At 42.5% G+C, this 23,811-nt stretch overlaps 1 protein-coding gene across 1 annotated transcript; it reads right to left on the bottom strand.

Moving 5' to 3' along the window:
- Positions 1-12,229: 12,229 nt before the first annotated feature.
- LOC124649336 (probable aquaporin TIP3-1) lies at positions 12,230-13,224 on the bottom strand. Its single transcript, XM_047188987.1, has 3 exons — positions 13,068-13,224; positions 12,721-12,968; positions 12,230-12,631 (listed from the first exon to the last, which is right to left on the bottom strand). Exons 1-3 carry the CDS (start codon positions 13,222-13,224, stop codon positions 12,230-12,232), a joined length of 807 nt encoding a protein of 268 aa, XP_047044943.1.
- Between the last annotated feature and the right edge of the window lie 10,587 nt (positions 13,225-23,811).

The raw sequence follows: 23,811 nt of genomic DNA, 5'->3' as shown, positions 1-23,811 counted from the left end.
TTTTTTTGCGTTCTTTCTTGTTTTCACCTTGCTACAACTCACAGCTCTTGGGCAGTGAAGAGCCCACTTGTGTTGGATGTATGCTAAAAAAATAATGTAAAGATCCTTGTAAAGCAGTCTTGCTGCAAAGATAGTGAGATGCAGAAGCCATTAGATATCTCTGTTCATCTCCTCTGTGCTCTAGAAGTGCACTGATAAATCATGTAGTTCGCCTTTGGTACTACAAACTTTCCTCTGTCATTTATATGCGCTTTCATCTTTTTTCAGCCGATATATGCATCGAGTGTCGTTGGGGCCTCATTGGAGCCAGGAAGAAGTTTCTTCCAACACTGTCTCAAGTGCGATATTGTAATGAGTTCATAGATCGACCGTGGCCTGGAATGGCGAGCGTTTTCATCCAGTATACGGCCTGCAAAAATGACGAATTTTCCCTGGCATGGGACAGGCAGCGGCGCAGCGCGCATGCTGTTGGCCCTGTGTATCATCTTCAGGCTACACTTCCAGCATGTACGATTTCGGTTTAAGGTTCAAGTCATCAAAGCACAGGCGTTTTAGCCTACTGGCAGGAGCACAAACAGGTGTCACCCAGAACAGAACAATGAACACGGTTTTATCAGAGATCAAACTGAAAATTTGCTACATCACACATCATTTTTGTGGCTTTTGCCAAAACACACCATCCATGTCTTTGTACAATTTGGTGAGACATTTGTCGGGACATACGGCATGGCTAAAAGGAAAGTTTGCTTAGGATGATCATGAAAAAATATCTCTCGATGTATCCTCCAACTGTGTAAACACCTCCATAAATAGATCTTGATGCTCCACACGCGGTAGAGGCGGCCACAAATGGAAATCAGCTGAGCAACGGTATATGACCTGCAAAAGAGAAGAACATTTATTATTAAAAACTTGTCATTTGTACATAGCCATAGCAACCAAATAACGGCAATCGCTCCCACCCTAATAAGTAACTTAAACCTAGAATCCACACCATTAGAACAACTGCCGAAAATATTCGCAACACTACGTGGTCAGTATAAGGTAGAACCTATTTGGATGGCTGGCCATATAGATCTGGCAAATGAATATCAGAAGAAAAGAGTTTTGTAGTAACAAAACACGCATTTTTTGCTTTCGTGCCAATTGTGCTTTGCAAGGTTATCTTTGGTGAGAATCACCCCACAATGAAGATACCACGTGGTGAGAATCACCCCACAATGAAGATACCACACAAATACCTCAGTTTTAAGCGGGATCTTCATCTTCTAAATTTTCAAATTATTATCGACGGGGATATCAGGATATCAGGTTGGATTAAAGCGTTGTACATAGAGGCAACTGAGAAGACACCACTCCCAGTAAGGTTCCAATGAAAAACATCGGCCCCCTGCGACAAATGGACAAAATCCAGATGTCGTAGCAAGTCATTCCATGATGCTTGTCTAGGTCCGATGAGGTTTCATTGGAACGACACGTTCGGTGGAGATCTTTCCAACACCTTAGCGAGTGTATCACTCTTATGCCGCACGATATTTTACAATGCCGGATACTGTTCTTGGAGCATGGTATTTTCTAGCCATTTATCCTTCCAGAACCTAATCTCCGATCCATCCTTAATAGAGAAAGATCCATATGAAAAGAAGAACTTCTTCCTCGCCATAAGACCTGCCAAAAATGGGAGTCCCCAGGTTTCCAAGTAACCTGAGACAATACGTTTGAGCCGGTGTACTTTCTCCTAAGAAGGGTTTGCAAAATTCCTTCCCTAGCAAGTAGTTTTAATAACCGCTTACCTAGTAGGGCCCTGTTTTTGACCTCGAGGTCTTGAATACCAAGACCTCCTTGATCTTTGGAGCGGCAAACCACAATCCATTTTTTAATCGATATTTTCGCTTCTCACTATCCCCTTGCCAGAAGAATCTTGGCAAGAAATAATCCAATCGTTTTAAGACTCCTCTAGGATGTTGGAAGAAATATATCATGTACAACACCATATTACTTAGTACCAAATTGATGAGGACTAATATTCCTTCCAGGTATGGAGGTCACCGAACAAAGCAAGCAGGTCAGGTTTAATAACATCCCAGAAAGACTGATAGAACTCAGCTGGGAAGCCATCAAGACCAAGGGCCTTATTGTGATCCATTTGGAAAACCGCTTTTCGTACACCATATTACTTAGTACTGAATTGACGAGGACTAATCTTCCTTCCGGGGCTATTTTCCTCCTCGGACACTTGGGGGATGTCATCGGTTCTAGATTCATCTTCCTTCCTCCGGAGCACCGAATAAAACCCTTATAATAGTTCATGATATATGACTTTAGATGCTCATGGCCCCCAATCGTTCCCTCCTCTTGAATTAGCGATCGAATACACTTTTTCTTATGTATTCCATTGGCAAGACTATGGAGGTACTTTGTATTCGAATCACCTTCAAGAATGAATTGGGCTTTAGATCGTTGGTACCATTTGAGTTCCTCCTCGCGCAGAAGTCTTGATATATCCGCATTTTATTGGCTCTTACGCTCAATTTCTTGTGCGGTTAGCGGACAAACTTCTACCAACACCTTGAGGTCATCTATAATAGATGAAAGTTGTAGATTTTCTTTTTTAAGTACCCCTGTTGTATGGCGAGCCTAACCAGATAGGTGTTTGCATAAAGCTAACATTTTATTATTCACCTTTGTATTGGGTTCAAACCAGCAATGGGTCTTTCCCAAATCTCCTTAACTGCAACGTGGAAGCAATCCCGTTGTAACCATCCGAGTTCAAATTTGAACTTACGAGAAGACAGTGGTCTAGACTATCCAGTAGTCAACAAGATGGGAGCATGGTCTGAAGGACCTACAATACGTGGTAGAGCTCGTACCAACACCATAGGGAAGTTAGATTCCCAATCAATATACATGAGTACTCTGTCTAGTTTCTCGTAAGTAGATTCTAGAAGACTATTTGCCCAAGTAAATTATCTTTCAATCATAGAAACCTCTCCAAGATCCAAGCTATCAATGATCAAATTGAATAGAAAAGACCAATGATTATCAAACCGACCCCTACCCTTCTCCAGAGGGAACCTCAGCAAATTAAACACCCCACCCCCTAATGAGAATTGGGTGTGGATTATCCTTTGCAAGGTTCACCGTTTCACAAAGAAAAGCGGCCTTAGAATCCTCCTGAGCGGCACGATACATGGCAACTAAACTCCTTATGAATTTGCCAGCTGTGTTTCGTATGGGAGTTTAATGTGGAAGTCTCCATGCGAATTTGCCAACACATCCATAGAGTTATTTTTACGCCAAGTAAGATACCCCCGGAACGAGCATGTGACGGACAAGAGATCTACGTAAAGTCTATACCCCCCGATATACGGTTCAAAAGACTTGTGAGAAATATTGTCTACTAGTTTCAGAAATATCCAAAAAGTCCAAATTATGTTCCTTAATACAATCAACAAAATGCAAGTTTTTAGCCAAGTCACTAAGACCTCTGGTATTTTCAAACATGTCATTCATTGGGAAACAATAGGATATTTGACCATCTTACACCGCTTATGCGTTTTTTTGTTAGAGGATGATTTGGATTTCCGACGGGATGCTTTCAACTCATACAATGAGTAAAGCCTATCATCATCCAAACCGACTTCCGACACTTCATCAACTAGATGGGATAGAACCTGACCATCTGATATGGCAATATCTTCCTCCTCATCCAAATAGGTGGATTCCAACATTGTCGAAGCTTTAGGAACAATCGCAAGACGGTCAAATTCCATATGCCTCAAGACACTAGTTGAAACAACAACCTCTTTGCTATTCAGATATCATATATTTTAATCGATATCCAATCTTATAAGGCTCTGGGGTTTATAACCTCACCCTGTACATGCATACACAAAGGAGGCTAAGATCCGGATTATGAGAGTGAACAAATGGAGGCCAAGCTACATGTAGATATTTATTTTCAAACATTTAAAATCTATATTTTGAAATGTTAGAAAATTAGAAATAAAATTCTAGAGGTAGCCAATGATGTATACGGATTACTTTGTATTCTAGCCTACATAGAAATAACAAAATCTAACAAATTTTATGCATGTCTGTACTATACATCATTGGCTACTCTAGAATTTTGTTTCACATTGTTTAAACTTTAAAATATCAATTCCGAGTGTTTAAAATTAAAGGGCTATGCACAGCTCGGCCTCCGTTTCAAGTTTCCTTTCCATTACACCTTTCTTGTTTCTTCATTCACCTTCTTCTGAATAGTTGGTTGCATCTTCGTCAGTTAGGTGTGCTCCTATGTCTCCAGTTTCATCAAGTAAGGAGACATATGGTATGTCTCCTTTCTTGGAATGCTTGACATTGCCGCGCGACTGAGAACTAGGTTGACCCCAAACAAGTGCTGCTGCTGGATACATTGCCTTCAACACCGTTTCATTCTCCCAAGTTGCCATTAACATCAGCAAGGATGACCGTTTAACCAATATCTAGAGAAGAGCGGAATTGCCTCCCTTGACCAAGCGTCTATCCAACATTTCTTCAGGTTGAACTCCTGCATATCCAATTCCTGGGTCTGCAGCCATTCAACACAGACACGTGTATGATCTGGAACATGTTCTATGTGTTGATATACATGGACCACTGGATGTACCTGCCAGGAGGCTAGTAGGTCCAATTTCTAAGCACATAACCAATTTTCTTCAAGATAACAAAGGAACCAAAGAACTTCATAATCAATTTTGGAAATACATGGCCAATTAACCAGTGACTTCTTAGCACAGGATTGAAGTTCGAGGTATACCTTCTTCTGAACTATCGGCTGCATCTTCATCAGTTAGGTGTGCTATTTTTTTTAGTTTCACCGGGTGGGCGATATGGTATGTCTCCAGCGATGGCATTTCCGACATTGCCGCTCGGTTCAGAACTATGTCAACCCCAAATTGGTGTTGCTGGATACCTTGTCTTGAACCCCGTTTCATTCTCCAGGCTGACAAAGATGACCATTTAACCAATATTTTGAGAATAGCAGAATTACCTTGCTTGACCAAGCACCTCTCCAAGATTTCTTTAGGTTGCACCTCTTGGACATCCAGGGTCAGCGGCCATTCAACGTAGACACATGTATGATCTGGAATATATTCTTTCCGTTGATATGCATGGAACACTGGATGTACCTGACATGAGGCCAGTAGGTCCAATTTATAAGCCAAATAACCAATTCCTTTAAGATAACAATGGGACCGAAGACTTTCATAACCATTTTGAAAAAAGGCCGATTAACTTCTGCTTTTTGATCATAGGATTGTGGTTTGACGTATACCTAGCCTCCCACTTGAAAATGTCTAGTTGATCGGTTACAATCAACATGTTGTTTCATATGCGCCTGTGCAACCTACATGTGTTTTTTCATCCACTGTTTGTATTGTTTCTGATCCGATAATAGAGTAGAAGGTTCAGCTAACAGTATATCCTCACTAGCTGGGAACATGATAATGTTGGCTAAGTATCATACAATGCCTTGAGTGAAGATGTGCCAGCTGATGTGTGATACGATGTGTTGCACTCCAATACTGCAAGTGGAAGACACGATGCATATTTACTTGGTGTATCACTGACACCATGCATGGGTAGGAACATTTCAACACACTATCAACTATTTTTGTTTGATCATCACTCCGTGGGTGGTAAGAGGTGCTCAGGTTGAGTTTGGTGTCACTGCATTTGAACAATTTGTTCCAAAAGGCACAAGTAATTCTTATCTCCATACATGAGGATGAACTTGGGATAACTATGCAGTTTCACTACATTGTCTAGAAAAACTTAGGCTATCGGGGTTTCAAATAACAGATGTTTAAAAGGGGAGATGGGCATACTTGGTGTACCTATCCACTACCACCAAGATAATATCACTGAGATTCGGCAGTCCTTCAATATAAGCCGTGGACAAAATCTTGCCAGCCCCCTTTTGGAAAAGGTAAGCGCTACAGTAAACACAGAGTTTGTAATGATCATGTTTTGCTTATTGACAAGTAGGATACTGCTTAACCACATTCGCGACATTCTTGCTTCAAATCCTAAAAATGAAGCATGAAAATCTACGATAATTTTGGTATTCAACCCAACATGTGCTCCCACACGATGTCATTCTACAAGATCAGTCCAATTTATCTTTGATGTACTTCTAGATGCATACTATTACCCCGTTTGTGTGTACATGTTCTGATCAAAATAGTATGCTACGGGTGAAGGGAAGTGTGTGCACCAGATGCAGTAGCACTCGTATTTTAGTTCTAGATAGTGACAAATAATTGAGACGGCTATGTTTTTTTACCTTTCTCGTGCTACCTTACTAGGTAGAATGGAATGCCGCTGTGCTGAATTGCTTTTTGGCAGCAAAAGCGGTCTGGTGATGGACCACAATCACACACATGAATAGTTTCAACATCATGTCACCACTTAAGGCAATAATCTATTTTAGCACTTCAATTCTAGGTGTGTATTCTTGGGGAGTGCTAGCGGGATGTATTTATTAGGACATCATGTCCATATAAATATCTATCAAAAACTACCGATAAGTTGCATGCACATGACTTGTCATGAAAATGTTATTTTGTGTCGCCATGTTTATAAAGGGAGGTCAGGTCAAACCATGAACCCCGGTCCATATTTATTGTAAGAAACAACTTATAATTTGCCCGCCATTACAAACTGCACCATAATGTATTTTCAAAATACAAACATATTTGCTACATTTCTTTTTACTGTTTTTTTGCTTTATTTCCACCATCAAGATCTTCTTTATAACGCTCTTGCCAACCTTGCCAACATCTCTTCTTGACATCGTTGTGCCTGGCAACTACCATGTTGAGTTGGGGACAACAAGGCAATTAATTTCTGTTTTGCGGAATTGCTTGAGGAAGGAATAGGCAGATCTGAATATCCTTGTGCTTAATACTAAACCCCAAGTCATTTTTGTGGGTATAAATAGTTACTTGCTACAACAGTGTGTTTGGAGTTCCAATGAGTTGATATACGTAGTATATCACCATCAACCACATGATGAGTTTCTCGTATTGTGGAAGCTTTAACATCTATGACAATGACAAATGTATTAAGAGAAATTTGGCGATCTAAAACATTTGATTTCCTAATTGTTTTTTTGGGGTGTTCAAATGCTTATTGAGGTTCTGATGTCCAATTAAACTTAGAAAATGCTTCTAGAGGTTCTGATGTCCAACTGAACTTAGAGTGATGTTGTGTAGGAACAGTGTCCGTGGTTTGGCCAAAACCCGGACCCCTTAACATTTAACAAGTTTCTTGGAGCAGCATGTAAGGCCCAAAAATCCCTTGTGTTCAGTAACTCTGCTAGGTGCATGCCTCTTGAGCATCAGTGCACTTTTAACTGGATTAGTGGCTGTCCATTTATCAGAAATGATGAGGCCCAAATATACAAGTTGGTTGACCACAAAGGAGAGCATATGCTCCTGAAGCAGCAGTTGAAAGACCCTTTCCAAATGATGTGAAGACTCCATGGACTTACTTTTTTTTTGATAATGGGAGCTTTATTACTTATAGAGAAGCAATTACACCCGACCTCTGCAGAGCTAAGCTGCACACAGCCGTTCAAAAAGTCTCAAAAGTCTGGAGTGCGAAAAAAGGCGAATTACATATCAGACATGAGCAAATGCAAAACGCCTAAGGTGAAGGCGGATGGCCAATCCGTAGATTATGCTGTCACCCCTGTAGGGAAAAAGTATCCCTCACCGTCTCCTCCAACCGTGTACAGACCTCCGTAAACATGTCACGGTTCTCCACCTTCTGCAGTGCAGACCACAAACGGAGAGTAGCGGTACATCTGTAGATAACCCGCAAGAGAGAATAATTCTTGTCATTAAAAACTTTATCATTTCTACACAGCCACAGCGACCATATAATGGCAAGCGCTCCCACCCTAATAAACGTTCTAAATTTGTGATCGATACCATGAAGCCAATTACCAAAGATATTGGCCACACTAGTCAGCGGATACAGATCATAATCTACTTGGATGGATGACCATATCGACCTGTCAAAGCGACATTGGAAGAACAAGTGTTTAATTGTCTCGTTGTGTTGACAAAAAATACACTGCGTACTCCCATGCCAATTGCGTTTCGCAAGATTATATTTGGTTAGGATTACTCCACGACGCAAATACCCGCCAATTTTTTTAAAATTTTGAGCGGTATTTTCATCTTCCAAATATTCTTGTTTTTATCAACTGGTCTTTCCGGTTGGATAATGGCATTGTATAAAGAACTTACGGAGAATTTTCCATTGGAATGTAAGTTCCAACGAAATTCATCATGTCCTTCAGACAACTGAATGGATTCCAAATGTAACAGTAAGGCATTCCATGCGAGAAGTCTCAGACCGATTAAATCCCATTTAAACGTCACTGTCGGGGTGAGGTTGCCATTACTAATGCAATGGTATCACTTTTGCGACGAACAATGCTATATAATGCTGGATATTGTTCAGAGAGAGACCTATTACCTAGCCATTTATGCTCCCAGAACCGTATATGCGATACATCCTTAATATTGAAAGTACCATATCTGAAGAATTTTTTTTCGTTGCCATTAGGCCAGCCCAAAAATGCGCGTCTCCCGATTTCCAAAGGATCTGGGATAACGCTTTGGTGCCTATGTACTTTCTTCTAACCATGGTCTACCATACGCCATCTTCGATTAGTAGCTTATAAAGCCACTTACCTAATAAGGCTGAGTTTTTGACTTCAAGATCGTGAACTCCTAGCCCACCCATATCTTTAGGACGGCATACGACAGACCACTTGACCAATCAATATTTCTTTTTTTCACTATCCCCTTGCCAAAAGAATCTCGATCTATAGTAATCGAGCTTGTGTAATACACCTTTTGATAGGATGAAAAAGGATATCATATACAACACCATATTGATTAGAACTGCATTAATGAGAACTAATCTTCCTCCAAGGGATAGCATTTTACCTTTCCAACTACTAAGTCTCTTCTGAAGTCTTTACTCGGCTAGTTTCCACTCAGCCATCGTTAATCTCCGATAATGAATCGGGATACCTAGATAGTTGATAGGAAACTGGCCTTGCCCACAGCCCAACAGTTCCGAATATTCGGCGAATGGATCCTAAGCGTCGCCAAAACAAAACAATTCGCTTTTATGGAAGTTTATTTTGAGTCCCGATAAATGCTCAAAAGCTACCAAAATGAGCTTTAATTTCGAGCTTTATCGAGATCATATTCCATAAATAAAATTGTATCATCAGCGTATTAAAGAATTGATAAACCCCCATCTACTAGATATGGGATCACTCCTTCAATTTGACCATCAGATTTAGCATGTTCGATCAAGATAGCGACCATATCCGCCGCAATGTTGAATAAAAGTGGTGATAGAAGATCGCCTTGGCGTAAACCTTTTCGTGTCTGGAAGAAGCGTATCATCATTGACACGAATCGCTACACTTCCTCCATACACAAAATTATTGATCAACGCTATCCACTCTGGTGAAAAACCTTTCATTCTGAGTGTCTGATTGAGAAAAGACCAATTGACTTTATCATAAGCTTTCTCGAAATCAAGTTTCAAGATTACCCCATTCATCTTTTTGGTATGCAGTTCATGAACCGCCTCATGTAGAACCACAAATCCTTCTAGGATATTGCGTCCTTGTATGAAAGCGGTTTGCGACGGCCTGACCAAATGATCAGCCACTATATTCAGTCTAATGGTGACCACTTTCGTGAATATCTTGAAACTTACATTTAAGAGGCAAATGGGTCTATATTGTGATCCTTTCTGCCTCTTTAACTTTGGGTAACAAGATAACCTCACCAAAATTTAGACGGAATAATTCTAACTATCCAGCGTGTAAAACACTAAATATTTCTAGGAGGTCGTCTTTAATGGTATCCCAAAAAGTGTGATAAAATTCAGCAGGGAAACCATCTGGAACCGAGTGTTTATTATGTTCCATTTGGAAAATAGCCTTATTAACGTCCTCCTCCGAGTAAGGAGCCGTTAAAATAGAATTCTCCTCCTGAGACAGTTGGGGTATATCTGCTATTTGAGACTCATCCAGAGAGAAGGAACTCTCATCTGGCGGACCAAATAGACCCTTATAATAATCAGTAATATAGGACTTGAGTTGCTCATGACCTTCAATTAAACCCTCATGTTGTACTGGAGAATGAATACACATTTTCCTATGATGTCCATTGGCAATCCCATGAAAATATCTCGTATTCGAATCTCCTTCCAGAATGAACTGGGATTTTGAACGCTGGTACCATATCAACTCTTCTTCCCGAAAAAGACCTACTATTTGAGCATTAGATTGATTTTTTAAATCCAATTCCATGCTCGATAGCGGTCTCACTTCAGCAAGCGCTTCCAACTCATCTATGATAGTCGATAAGCGAAGCTTCTTCTTTTTAAGAATATCAGCTGTATGTCTCGCCTATCCAGAAAGGTGTTTGAGAACAGCTCGTATCTTTTTATTCCACCTTATAACCAGATTGTCGGCATACACTGGTCTCTCCCATACATTTTTAATCATCTCGTGAAAACCTTTCCGCTGTAACCATCCAAGTTCAAACTTAAACTCCATAGACTTCATATAAATCAAGATATCGTTCATAAATACAATCACAAATTTCCCCAAGTGCGGAGCAAAAATATTGTTCCGAGACACTAAAATGTTGCTGGTGCATTTGTTAATCCAAATGAAACAGCTCCAAACCAAATTACCCACTATTACTATTAGTTTATATGTTGTTTTTTGTTCATCATGAGGTACCATGCGATAGCCACTCCTCATGCCAAACTCAAACTTAGGAAAATACTTGGTACCTGCCAGTTCATCAAGCATCTCATCAACAAAAGGAATATTAAGCTTGTCATACTAAGCCTTCTGCAATCCACACATAATCTACATGTGTTGTCCTTCTTCTTTACCAAGAAGACATGAGAAGGAAAGGGACTAATAGGAGGAATTATACGTACAGTGACATTTGCAATTATCTCTGCAGTTCGTTTTAGTTTCACATTTTTGAATTGGTGAACATGTGTAAGGTCTAGCATTGACTGGAGTTGAGCATGCTGAATAGTGGTAGCTTGATCAAAACTAAGGGCGTGTTTGGTAGATCGGGTAGCCTCAGATTTTCTCACCCCAACCTAGCTGAAGTGCTAATTCGTTGTTTGTTAGCCCGGATCGGTTGGTCTTGGCACTGCCGAGCTCATACTAAAATTGCCTCTCAGCCAGGCTGAGTTGAGAAGCTCAAATCGAGCTTCTCAGGTCGCCCGGGCTGAGTTCGTCTCCGCAAAACACTGTAGCTGCCCCGCCCCACCCCCAGACCCCCACCCGTTATCCTCATTCACCCCCATCCTTTCTCCCTGCGACCTGGTAATTTTGTATTTTCAGCATAAGCCTCAACATGTATCAACACATACAAACGAACCAAACAACATCTCAACTCAGCATGCCTCAACAAACCCGGGCTAACAAACACATAGCAAAATCTCAGTCCAACTTAGCTAGGATCAACTTGTATGAGGAGAGATGGAGATTCTCGGTAGACCCAGCCTACCAAACACATCCTAAGAGTCCCTAGAAAAATCTCCTTGTATTTCTGCAGCAGAGGCTCTCTGATGTAGAGCGAGTAGCAGAAGGAACAATTGTGACAGTTGCTAAAGTAGACGAGCAGTAGTAGTTGTGGAGAAACTCCACCAGAGACGGCTCCATCCATGCCATTCACAAGCACGGGATCACAAGGACGGCGAAGAATACGGCATTCGAAACAATCTACAGAGAGAACCTCCTAAGACAGATACGGGATCGTTGCACATGCCGGTATATATACACAGTAACTAGCAGTGTACTGCACGGCGATGCAGCATCAGGAACCCAGAAACAGATGATTTTGAAGTGATGAAATGGAAATTATTACACGACCGCTAGTTCACTCACTCTGAGATCATGCTCAGATGACCACGAAATGTACACAAACGGGGCAAACAGGCACAGCAGCACCATTAGTTACCCCCTTATTAACCATTACCTGTACCTCACACTCTTAATACATTACTGTGGCGAACACAGAAACCAACATACATAACGTTTATAGCGACAATTCATAGCCGCAGGGGCTGGATCCGAAGGAGCAGCAGCTTAGCTTCAGCTGCGTGGCTGCTAGTAGTCCTCGGGCGCGAGCGGCTGGTGGGCGTGGGCGTGGCCGTGGGCGGCGGCCTCGGTGGACGGGATGACGAGGTACTCGTAGAGGAGGCCGGCCAAGCCCGAGCCGAGGAAGGGGCCGAGCCAGTAGACCCAGTGGTGGCTCCAGCGCCAGCCGACGAGCGCCGGCCCGAACACCCGCGCGGGGTTCATGGCTGCGCCGTCGAACGGCCCGCCGGCGAGCATGTTAGCCCCGAGCAGGAACCCCACGGCGAGCGGCCCGATGGTGCCCACGTGGCCCCTCTTGGGGTCGATCACCGTCGCGTAGTAGGCGTACATCAGGCCGAACGTCATGATCGCCTCCAGCAGCACCGCGTGCCAGTCGCCCACCCCCGACGCCAGCGAGAAACCGGGCGGCCGCTGCATGCGAACACCATCGCAAGTTAGAAGAGAAGATGGAAGAGAGGAGGTTGGGTGGGTGGAAAGAGAGGTTGATGATGGATCGGTACCATGCCTCCGGTGGTGAGGCGGAGCAGTAGGGACGCGACGATGGCGCCGAGGAGCTGCGCTATCCAGTAGAAGAGGGCGCGGATGAGGGTGATGCGGCCGCCAAGTAGCGCGCCGAAGGTGATAGCCGGGTTGACGTGCCCCCCGGAGATGTTGACGGCGACCGACACCGCCACGGCCAGCGCCAGCGCGTGCGCGAGCGCCACCGCCACCAGCCCGCCCGCCGTGCTCATGTCATGGTACAGCTTCCCTGCAAACAGACACATGTACATGTCCGTCAGTATAGAGATGCATGGCAGCCACTGGCCATGCACGGATATATGCATGCTTATTGTAGCTAGGTACGTACCGAGGGAGAGGATGGAGCCCTCGGCCGCAAAGACGAAGATGGCGGTGGCGAAGAACTCAGAGATGGCGGCGCGGATGGTGTCCGGATGCGTCGCGTCCTCGCTGCGCCCCACCGTGAACCCCCGCCGCCCCGTCGTCGTCCGCGCCGCGGTGCTCATCTCGACCTAGCTAGTACGTGCCAAAGCAAGCAAAGCTCTTTCTTTCTCTGCTTATCTCTTTGCTCTCTTGTTCGTTGCCGACAATGAGTATGACCAAGTGTGGCCGCACTGGCGTTAGTACTAGTAGTGAGCTAGCGGTAGGTGTGAGGTGTGACGATGGCCGCCGCGAGCGCGCGTGGCTTATAACGTGGCCGCGGCCGGAGCGGCGCCGGCGACACGTGTGCTAGAGCGGTGGCACGTCTCACGGCTGGTCTGACCCGGAGGGGGGGAACGCGGTTGCCCATGCATGCCAAGCATCCACCGCGTGCGACCATGTGTACGTGTAGTACATGGAACTCGCGGCGGCCTCGCTTCTTGCGTTAATCTTTATCCTGTGGCCACGCCCGCATGCAACACCTGCCAGGTCATGGACATGCAGATATATACTGCGGCGCGACCCGCGGGTAGGTTCCATCTTCCATGCTTTGCCATGCCTTAGAGTACTGCTCATAGTGGGTAACAAATTAACGTGTACTACATTTTGTGCTTAAGAGACGTTTCAATTTCAATGGTTGAAAAATAGTTTATTGGGCAAACTATTTCTTATGGACAACTTACAAAAAAGTAGTGATGGATACCGGAAATCTAAATTTATCATGGTAACCGGTGCGGGCTCTACCACGTACTGAAGGTTTGTTATACCATGGGTTCATACTGTTAACCGCGATAACCTCTAGACCGCAATGTATATGTGGTTTCAAGATTGAACTTAGACATATGTCTTCTTTTTCTTTTTTCACTTGGATCCTCACAACAGCATGCGGGGTTTTTATTTTCCCCCTCTGTGTTCTCTCCGCCTTATCCCTTGAGAGTCGCCATGTCTCCCCCGTTCCCATCTCCCCTCACCTCCGGCGGCGATGTCATCCGGCGTGGATATGGGAACTTGGGGTGGGCTGTGCAATGTAGTAGTAGGGTGTGCGGCCGTGTGCCGGTAGTGGGCTTCATGCCCGGTAGGTGGAGCTAGCGGAGCTCAGGATCTTGGCGGCCCCGAGGCGATTTAGGGTTCATATTTCTTGCTCTTCTGCTTCTCTGGTCGGAGCATGGTGCAATGGAGATGGACACCGTCTCCTTCAATAAAACCGCAGTTGGTGGCCACCTTGATGAGTGAAGGTGTTGTTTGGTGGGGCCTCTTCCGGCCGGCCATGGTGGCGAGGGAAAGATGCGAAGCAGCAAGATCTCATCTGCTTCTTCAAGGTGGCGAGACTAGCTCATGCTGCAACAACGAGTGACCCACGTTGCGGCCATGACTGCCGTCGCGATCTATGGCCGAAAGGGCGTCCCTTCTAGACGCCTACCTGGCGTTCTACTCAACCTCCAGCGTGAAGGCCTTTCTCAGAGCTTCTTACCGGAACCAGCGCCTCCTCGCCACCAAGTGGTTCATCCCCGGTGGAGTCGAGGCGGCCGGAGATGGAGGCTCACGTGTGGTGGAGAGGACCGGGGATTCAATTGCTTTTACTGTCATAGTTTTAAGGTCCTTTCTGCAATTATCTAGGGATATGTTGTACTTTTACTTTTCCTTTAGAGACCTTCCTGTAATGTGTATCCATCGATGGTAATTTAGTTGCAGCTCTTGGGGTCCTTCGAGGCCCCTCCCGTGTTCAAAAAAATAAGATTGAACTTAGATGCCTCATCGTGAGAGGTTTTATGATATGGTTAAAACATTATAGGAAAGACATATAACTCAGAGGTGGAATAATAAATCGTATGCAACATGCAAGAACCTTGGTGATTGGGCACATCACTTAACTTGTATTCTTAAAAAAAGTAGAGGCTTTCATCTATTATTGATGAGCTCGAGGCTTTGGCAAAAGTCTGATCAACCGGTATCCATGCAAGAAATTGAGCTCAAAAGCCAATTAAAACACACACATTACACAACTTCGCGAGGATGGAACTCAAATGGTACCAGAGATCTAAGTCTCCATTTGTTTTCGAAGAAGATTCGAATGCAAGATACTTTCACAGTGTGGCCAATGACAGTCATCAAAAGATATCCATTCTCTCGCCGAAGATAAAGGCACGACCGAAGGACATTAGCAGCTCAAATCATACATTACCAATTATTATAAAGGTTTGTTCGAAGCTTCGGAGAAAGTAACTTCTCAAAGACAATTCATGAACATATGATATTTCTTAGGTTTCTATTAAAGAAACCAACCTTCTTGCAGCTTCCTATACCAAAGAGGAAGTAAAAAAAGACGGCTTTCATATATGTTTGCTATCTAGCTGAGTTCTACAAGAAATTATGGGTTTCATCAAGGATGATCTTCTAGATTTGTTCGGCCTCCTTCATACTTGACAACAATAATTGTTTCACCTAAAATTTGGTGAAATTATTTTTTTACCAAAGGTTAATGAGGTGGAAAGGATCCAACAATATGGACATGATTATCTCCTTAATGTTAGTTTCAAAATTATCACAAAAGTTGCAACAATTAGGTTGAACAGAGTGGCCGGCCATGTAGTTTGATCTTCTCAGACTGCTTTTATGCATGGAAGAAGTATCCTAGATGGGGTAGTCATTCTTCATGAAACAATGCATGAACTACATAAAAAAAACTAAATGGGGTGATCCTCAAGATTGACTTTGAGAAGGCTTATGACAAAATGAAGTGATCTTTTCTCCAACAAACACTCAAAGTGAAAGGTTTCTCTGCTGAGTTGTGTGCTTTAATCAATAACTTCGTGTCTAGAGCTTGTGTGGCCATCAAAGTCAATGATAACATTGGCAGATACTTTCAGACAAAGAAAAGTCTTCGACACGGCGTGCAAAGATTGAGTTCCAAATTGAGGGTGTGATTTCCCATGTCGTTGATGGTAGACTTTCTATCCTTCAATATGTCGAAGATGTGATTCCATTTATGGAACATGACATGAAAAGGCAAGAAATCTAAAATTAATATTCTTATATTTTGAGCAAATTTTGGGTCTGAAAATAAAATTCCATATAGCGAATTGTTTTGATTCGCAAAGACTCAAGAAGAGGCTAGTCAATATGTTAAACTTTTTGTCTGCGGACAAGGACAATTTCTAATCTAGTATTTGGGTATTCTGATACATTTATATAGACTTACAAAATAGATTAAGTAGTTGGAAAGATAAATTACAATTTTTAGGTTTAAGAGTGGCTTTGATCAATTCAGTACTAAGTAACATGCTACTGTATATGATATCTTCCTTATAGTTTCCCAAAGGAATCTTAAAAAAATTGAATTATTACTGATCGAAACAAATTTGGCAAGGAGATAGGAAGAAAAATAAGTATTAACTGGCTAGGTGGAATGTGGTTTGTTGTCCCAAAGACTAGGATGGGCTAGGTATACAGGACCTTAAGGTAAAAACATATTGCCTTGATGGGTAAATGGCATTTTCATCTACTTAGTGAGGATGATATTTGGCAAACCCTACTAAAAATAAAATATGTTGGCTCAAATGCTATTTCCTAATTGTATTAGGAGCCGGTGGAATCGTATTTTTTTGGCAAGTATAATGGCCACGAAGAAGTATTTCTTACGCTTTGAATCATTTTCTAGTAAGGATGGGCCGGAAATTCATTTCTGGGACGAAAACTTGTTAGGTAATACTACCCTCCAAGAATAGTATCATGCCTTGTACAATATTGTTCATCAAAAGGGCGATATAATCGTCATGGTTATGGAGTCATTTCCACTAAATGTGAAGTTTAGAAGAGATTTAATTGGTCCCAGCCTATCATCTTGTAATGCCTTGCTTCAATGGTTGGCCCAAGTTCATTTTTCGACATGAGGCTGATGAATTTCATTTGAACTTACAAGAGAATGGTAATTTATCCATCTACAAATCTTTAGTTCTACTTGTTGTTCTAGTCGCTAACACTAGAATGATTTGAAAAATGAAGATACCTCTAATTTTTTTTAAAGTTGTGTAATATCTTCACCGCGGAGACAACCTAACCAAGGACAACCTTGTTAGACCTAATTGGCATGGAAACACAAGTGTGAATTTTGTCTATCAAGATGAGACAATCAAACACTTATTATTCCGCCGAAGTTTTTCATTTCTATATGGACAATCATCCAAGTAGTTTCAAACTTGTCCCCACCTCGTAGTATTGCCAATGTTTTTGGGAATTTACTACATGGTATCGATCACAAGTTTAGAATTATCCTTAGAGTGGGAGCACTTGCTGTTATGTCAACACCCGAATTTTTAAGTCCAGATGCCTATTATGTCATTCATCGCAATCCCAGGATAATGTTGTTGCGAGGCATAATAGTCGAATATCACAGTCATTATTTATTACAAGCCATAATGTCTTACAATCTTGAATCACATGATTCATCTTACATAAATAGTTGAGCTTTTCAGCCAACATACATACACCAGTTCATACATAGCGGAAGCGTAATAGTAAATGGACTCTCTAGTCCACATGCCAACATTTGACGTCAGAAACCCCTAGTTGTCGTAGGCGTCCTGCTGGTCATCCTCGTGATAGTTCTGTTCATCATCGTACTCTGGCCATTTGAATAGCCAGGGACAAAGCCGTAAGTACTTCAAGTACTTGCAAACTAATACTAATGTAAAAATGCCAACTAAAGGTACTAAGCTCTAGTTTAACTTGCATAAGCCAAATTTTAGTTCACAAGTTTGGATCATGTGCTAACTAACTTAAGGGGAACATTAGTGTCATTCCCACAACATTTGGTATAACTCCAAACAAGTCACCAAGTCATCATGTCATCATTCACATATACTAAAGTTTTCAAAAATCTGACACCGGAAACTGTATGGCCCTTCCAACCGTCCGTAACCGTGGACACGGCTATTCGAATAGATTTACACTCTGCAGAGGTTGCACACTTGTGCCACAACATTTGATTTCATCCGTCGGAATAACTCCGAGTCACCGTAACTCAGTACACGGATCATCAACCATAACCTTTCACTTACACATCCTAGTATGAGCACCTATCCCCATGAGGTTGGCCTCCCAGTGAAAACCAACTGTTAACCTGGGAATTGCACAGGGCTTGGCCGTATAATTTCACCTCAATTCACATCCTTTCTCAACAACGGAGGCAGCCTCGGCATAACCCCTATGATGTGTGTTCAGAGGGAACCCATACTAAGATCTATAAACTTCCAGTTAAGCCCTACCCATAATCAGGTATTGTGTGGGTACTCAAAAATTGGAAAGGTATCGCATTCAAACCAATATCATGTTTTCATCAAAAATCACCATCTTCTCTTGTTCATAAACAACCTCAAATCATTCAATGGAATGTTTCATCATTCCAAAGTTTCAAAATTCAACAAGTCATATGTTCCCATCTAAAGTAGTCAAATTTTAGTACTTTAGCAATAGCACTAATCATGAGGGGTGCTACATTGCTTTGCTATCTATAAGACTAACTTTGCTACTCTAGTAGTTTGATTCACCTATACCACTTGAAAACAATCTTTGAAAATCACAACAACTAAGACTTGTATGGTGTAAATATAAGATAGGCTTGTATGAAGAAAGGTAAGAGTCATGGTGCCTTGCCCAAGGAGGGCTTTGCACTTTGCAAGAGTATTAGCTTGCCTTGGTAGTTCTCTAGGTTTTCCCCTTCTTCTTATGGGTAGAATCCTTCTTCCTCTTGGTAATCTCCGGTGCTAGCGTCTAAATTTGAATACGAGGTATAATCACTAAACAAGCTCAAAAGCTATACTAAACACATCATTACTTCACACAAACTATACTAAGCACACACATAAAATAAGTAGGTGCATTGGTTGGGTGACTTGAGGAGAATAATTTCCCTTCATTCATATGTGACAAAAATATTCCATATGGTTCTTGAGGAATAATTTCCTCTCATTGAAATCTTCTTAAGATTTAATTTCTCGAATAATCATACATGAATCTTCATTGACCTAAGTCAAACATTCATCATTATTATTTGAGAAAATGATTTAAATGAGGTAGACCACCTCATACCATTTAATAATTCTACAAATGATTTAAATCTCCAAATGTTCATATAGGAGTGTTTGGACCAGGGGTGCAAGCATCACATGAATTCATTTGAGACAATATTTAATTGAAGTAAAATACTTCATAAGAGTTACATAATAGTTTTGGGCAATATCACTTAACTAAACTAGCTATATTGTCCATTAACCAAACTAGGGCATGATCATGCCAAGTGACCACACCATTTTCTTTCAGAAACAATTAGTGTAAGTCAAATGTGAGCTATAGGAGTTGGAATTAACTTAATATCTATTTTGGTTGATTTTTAAGAATTATTTGAATAAGAAAAAGTCCCTGCCTTCTTCTTTTTATCATTTTATTTCTACAATGAATCTCAAGGTGAGACCAGTTGCAAATTGTAGAACTTTTTACTAGCTTTCCAAAGATATAAAATTTGTTAAATTTGGCCAAGCCAAACAAATTCTATGTATTTTCAAAGTTGGGTTCAGTATTGAATTCAAACTAAAATTATTAAACGAGATTTGAATTAAAAAGGCCGGCGGGAAAACTAACTGGGCCTAAACGTTTAAAACGGCCCAAGGCCAGCCCACCACGCATCCACGCACGCGTGGGCTGCCTGACAAGGGGCTCCACCCGTCAGTGACTCATAACGCCCGAAGCGGTATGGATCAATGAGGCGCGTTGGATTAGAACAGGATCTAACGGCGCACGTTCATCGTCGTCGACGGCGAGAGAGGAGCTCTGGCACGGCAGCGGTAGGGGTTCGGAGGCTCACCGTGGCTCCAGCTAGGGTTGGTCAGTGTGCTTGGGGACGTTGTGGACGACGGCGAAGCAGCCTGTAGCAGTGGCGTCGCTCGGGAAGGTCTGGATCGACAGCGATTGCTGCAGAGCTTCCGCGGCTCCGATCTTCCGATTGAGCTTGCTCCGGCGACGATTGAGGTGGCTAACGGTGCTAGGCGAAGCGGTGGTGAGAGGTGGTCATGCTGGTGTGCTTGGATCGTCGAGGGGAGGTCTCCTTTTATAGGCGCGGGAGGGTGCCGTGGGTGCTGTGGCAAGTCGACAAGGGCGCGGCCACTCCGGTGAGCTAGAGGGCTAGGCGAAGACGGGGTCGTGTTCACGACGTCACCACGGTCCTCGGAGCGTCAACGGCGCGTTAAATGGTGGTGTACGGTGGTCGGGGGGGGGGGGGCGTGTACTGTCGCGGCCGTGGCGGGCGCGTTCGTCCTCTCCGGCGGCCGTGGTCGCCAAGGCATGACGCGAGCGTGTCCGGCGAGCTCCGCGTGGCGAGGAGGGTACCAGGGTGCGCGGATATGGTCGGGGTACGGCGAGATTTGGCGAGCGCCACGTGGCCGTGTCGCGCGCGTCCGTGCGCCAGTGACGTCGCCCATGCCGCTCGCGGCGTGCACCGGGCGTACCTGGGCGCGCGTCGTCCGGGTCCTGTCGTCGTCCTCGCGATCAACGGCACGTACGGGTGAATCCAGGAGATCAAGGGCTAGCTACTGGACATGGTGGTGAGGGCTGCCGTGGAGAGGCGTGTCGAGGTGGAACGGGATCGGCATGGCCATGGCCAGCCATGTTCTGGTCGTGTCCATGTTGATCTCTTGCATGGGCTAGGTAGGGTTAGGTCAAGGGATCATGGCTAGGTCAATTGGTGGTCAAGGTTTGGCAGGATTTGATCACATTTTGAAAATGGAGATTGTTGAATCTGTTTCAATGTCTCATCTTTGCTTGCTCCTATCTCTTGATCCAGAAAGATTTTGGTAAGATGATATTTACAAAAGTTGTTCACCTTGTTGTGTACTTGGATGACATGCCAAGAGTTGGATTTGTTTAGTTTAGAAATTTTGAAATAGAGAGGCTCAAAGTGGTGACCAGACTATAAAAGTCAGAAATGACCATTATCTCATGTGATCATATTTTCAAATTTGAATTTGATTTAAAAGGTAAAACTTTGATTCTCAAAGTTGTAGTTACTCTTTAATAACATACTACAACTTTTGGTGAAGATCAAATGGGTCTAGGATCAACTTTACAAAAATGACATAGACCATATGTTAGGGTTTTTAGGGTTTTTATAACATTTGATTTCTTTCTCTTTTTGATGGATTTGATTTATGATGACCACTTGATCACTCTAGGGTTTTGGAGTTCATCACCTACACAAAGTAACAATCATCATGGCATATCACTCAAAATGCACAAGTCCTATGCAGGGTACTATATGCAAAGTAGAAGTTTTTGTTGGTTCTGAATTTTGGATACTTGGAATTGTTCTTCTTCCTTTATTTGAAATTTGGGATGTTACATGTTATTTGGTTGCTACGTGTGGTGACACATCATACCACTGCATGGTGTAGTACGCACGTCGTTGACATAACACAAGTGAAACACCGTTTCACTCATATTACATCCCTCAGAGTGGTACAACAGAAACATATGCGAGTTCAAGGCATGTCTATAGAAGGATACATAATCTGTTTACAGAAGATCAACACAACCTCCTACTTTACAGTGAGGTAAAACTTCAAATAAAGCTCCATAAGAACGACTCGTAGTCTAACTTATTACTGATCCTAGCTCTATAGATACTTGGCTTGCTATAGAACTCTAGCTACTTAGGTGCTAAGATTAGGGAAAGGTTCTCTTCTATTACTAGTCTAAGTTTCCACTTTAGCTGATACAGGAGTTGACTCCATTGACTTATTAGATTAGATTCTTTATCTTGTTGCAGTTGACTCCTTTGTCTTCGAGTTCCACGGTAGTTTCTCCTTCGGTGCCTTGATCTAAGAAGGGGTTCAAATGGGAGGGTATGAGTACGAGCGTACTTAGCAATTTCATATTAGGAAAATAGGTGTATCATGCACTAGCTACAGCCACAGACCAAAAAGTCATAGGCGAATGCAAGTTTTCGTAAATATTTCTTCAAAAGGTTTATTTTATTCTGAAAACTATGCCTGCCAGTTTTCACAGGTTGAACAGAACTTCACGGAGTTCCTTTCCTGCCGCGTTCGCAGTTCCCTTCCCGGAACAAGGAGTGATATCCACAATTTGATACACTTTGCAGAGGTGCGTTACTTTTCCCATAAGTGACCTTATCCTTGTTGACAACCAGGCGCAAGCTTTCCCGTCCACACTTCCTTGGTGTGAGGCCAGGTGTAAGATCCAAGCCAAACACTGCCTTCTCTGCGACCTTGCATACCCACCCTTTTGTCCATCCGTACACCCCCGGTAAACATCTCCCGATCATACGGCTTTACCCCCGGTGTACTACGGATAATGCCTCATAGACGATAGAGCCTCTCATCCACACGGATGGGGATTTTTAAAGAATTTCCCAACCTACTGCAGTGTTATCTCCAACACCCAGCCAGGCTCCACCAGGTCCGGTTATATGCTAGAGGGAAAAGATACAGCTGACTTCCCCAGCCCATTATAGATCTTATGGTCAACGCGATATGTACGGCGCTAGAATCACTGGACGTCATTGGTACTTAGTCCTAGATGAGTAGTACCCTTGCAATGGAACCTCCGCCAATCAACACATACCATGGTTCCATTCCCCACCACATAGTCATATTCATAATTGGAAAAGTAATATTTGCTTCTCAATGCAAGAGTGATAAGTATAGTACTTTGCATATAGTTTGATAAAAATAATCAAATGACATGAGCAAGCGATGAACTTGCCTTTCTTGACTGCAAAATTATGCAGGAAAAAGCTTCGATACGTGAGAACTCCAAATGCTGAAATACCATTATCGTCCGGTAAGGACAATGTTTAAAGAACTGCAAAGATGCTATAATGCATAGTATGAGATGCAATCGCCCCGAGCGTATCCTAACCCTGATGATTTAGGATTGGTGAGTTGTAAATATTTCTTTAAGGTGTGTTGCACTTTTAGAATGGTTCTCAAACAAGGTTCTTATTAGGGATTGGTGATATGAATAGCATAGACTAATGATATAAGGCATCATAGTAATTATACACATAAAGGAATTGTAGTGGAATAATATGTAAAGAACAGTTGTCAATTTTAAGCTTTATGGTGCACGGTTGATAATTACATATTTTATACTTCAAAAGAATAACTTTTGAAGAATAGATTAGTTAAGAATTAATAGGTAGTTCCAATAAGAACAATTTACTCATTTGGTTTACTTGTATATCTTCTTCAAAAGAATAACTTTTTAAGAACATATTGATTAAGAAGTAATAAGAATTTCAGATAAAAAATATGGCTTCTATGGTTTGCTTTATATTTACTTCAAAAGAATAGCTTTTCAAGAACATGTTTAATAAAGAACAATGGCTACTAAAAATAGGAGCTAAGTGCTACTGATACGTCTCCGACGTATCGATAATTTCTTATGTTCTATGCCATATTATTGATGATACCTACATGTTTTATGCACACTTTATGTCATATTCGTGCATTTTCTGGAACTAACCTATTAACAAGATGCCGAAGTGCCGAGTTCTTTGTTTTCATCGCTGTTTTTGGTTTCGAAATCCTAGTAACGAAATATTCTCGGAATTGGACGAAACGAAGACCCAGGGGCCTATTTTGCCATGAACCTTCCGGAAGACC

The sequence above is a fragment of the Lolium rigidum genome, chromosome 4 (genome assembly GCF_022539505.1).
Source record: "Lolium rigidum isolate FL_2022 chromosome 4, APGP_CSIRO_Lrig_0.1, whole genome shotgun sequence".
NCBI lineage: Eukaryota > Viridiplantae > Streptophyta > Magnoliopsida > Poales > Poaceae > Lolium > Lolium rigidum.
The sequence above is the reverse complement of the archived record's forward strand: the minus strand, read 5'-3'. Positions and strand labels throughout refer to the sequence as shown.

What these genes read in the sequence shown, in the direction of transcription:
- LOC124649336 (XM_047188987.1), bottom strand. Translation starts at nt 13,224, where the DNA reads ATGAGCACCGCGGCGCGGACGACGACGGGGCGGCGGGGGTTCACGGTG. An exon ending in GGGCTCCATCCTCTCCCTCG is followed by an intron (nt 12,969 to 13,067) that starts GTACGTACCTAG and finishes GTCTGTTTGCAG; the next exon opens with GGAAGCTGTACCATGACATG. An exon ending in GCCTCACCACCGGAGGCATG is followed by an intron (nt 12,632 to 12,720) that starts GTACCGATCCAT and finishes GTTCGCATGCAG; the next exon opens with CGGCCGCCCGGTTTCTCGCT.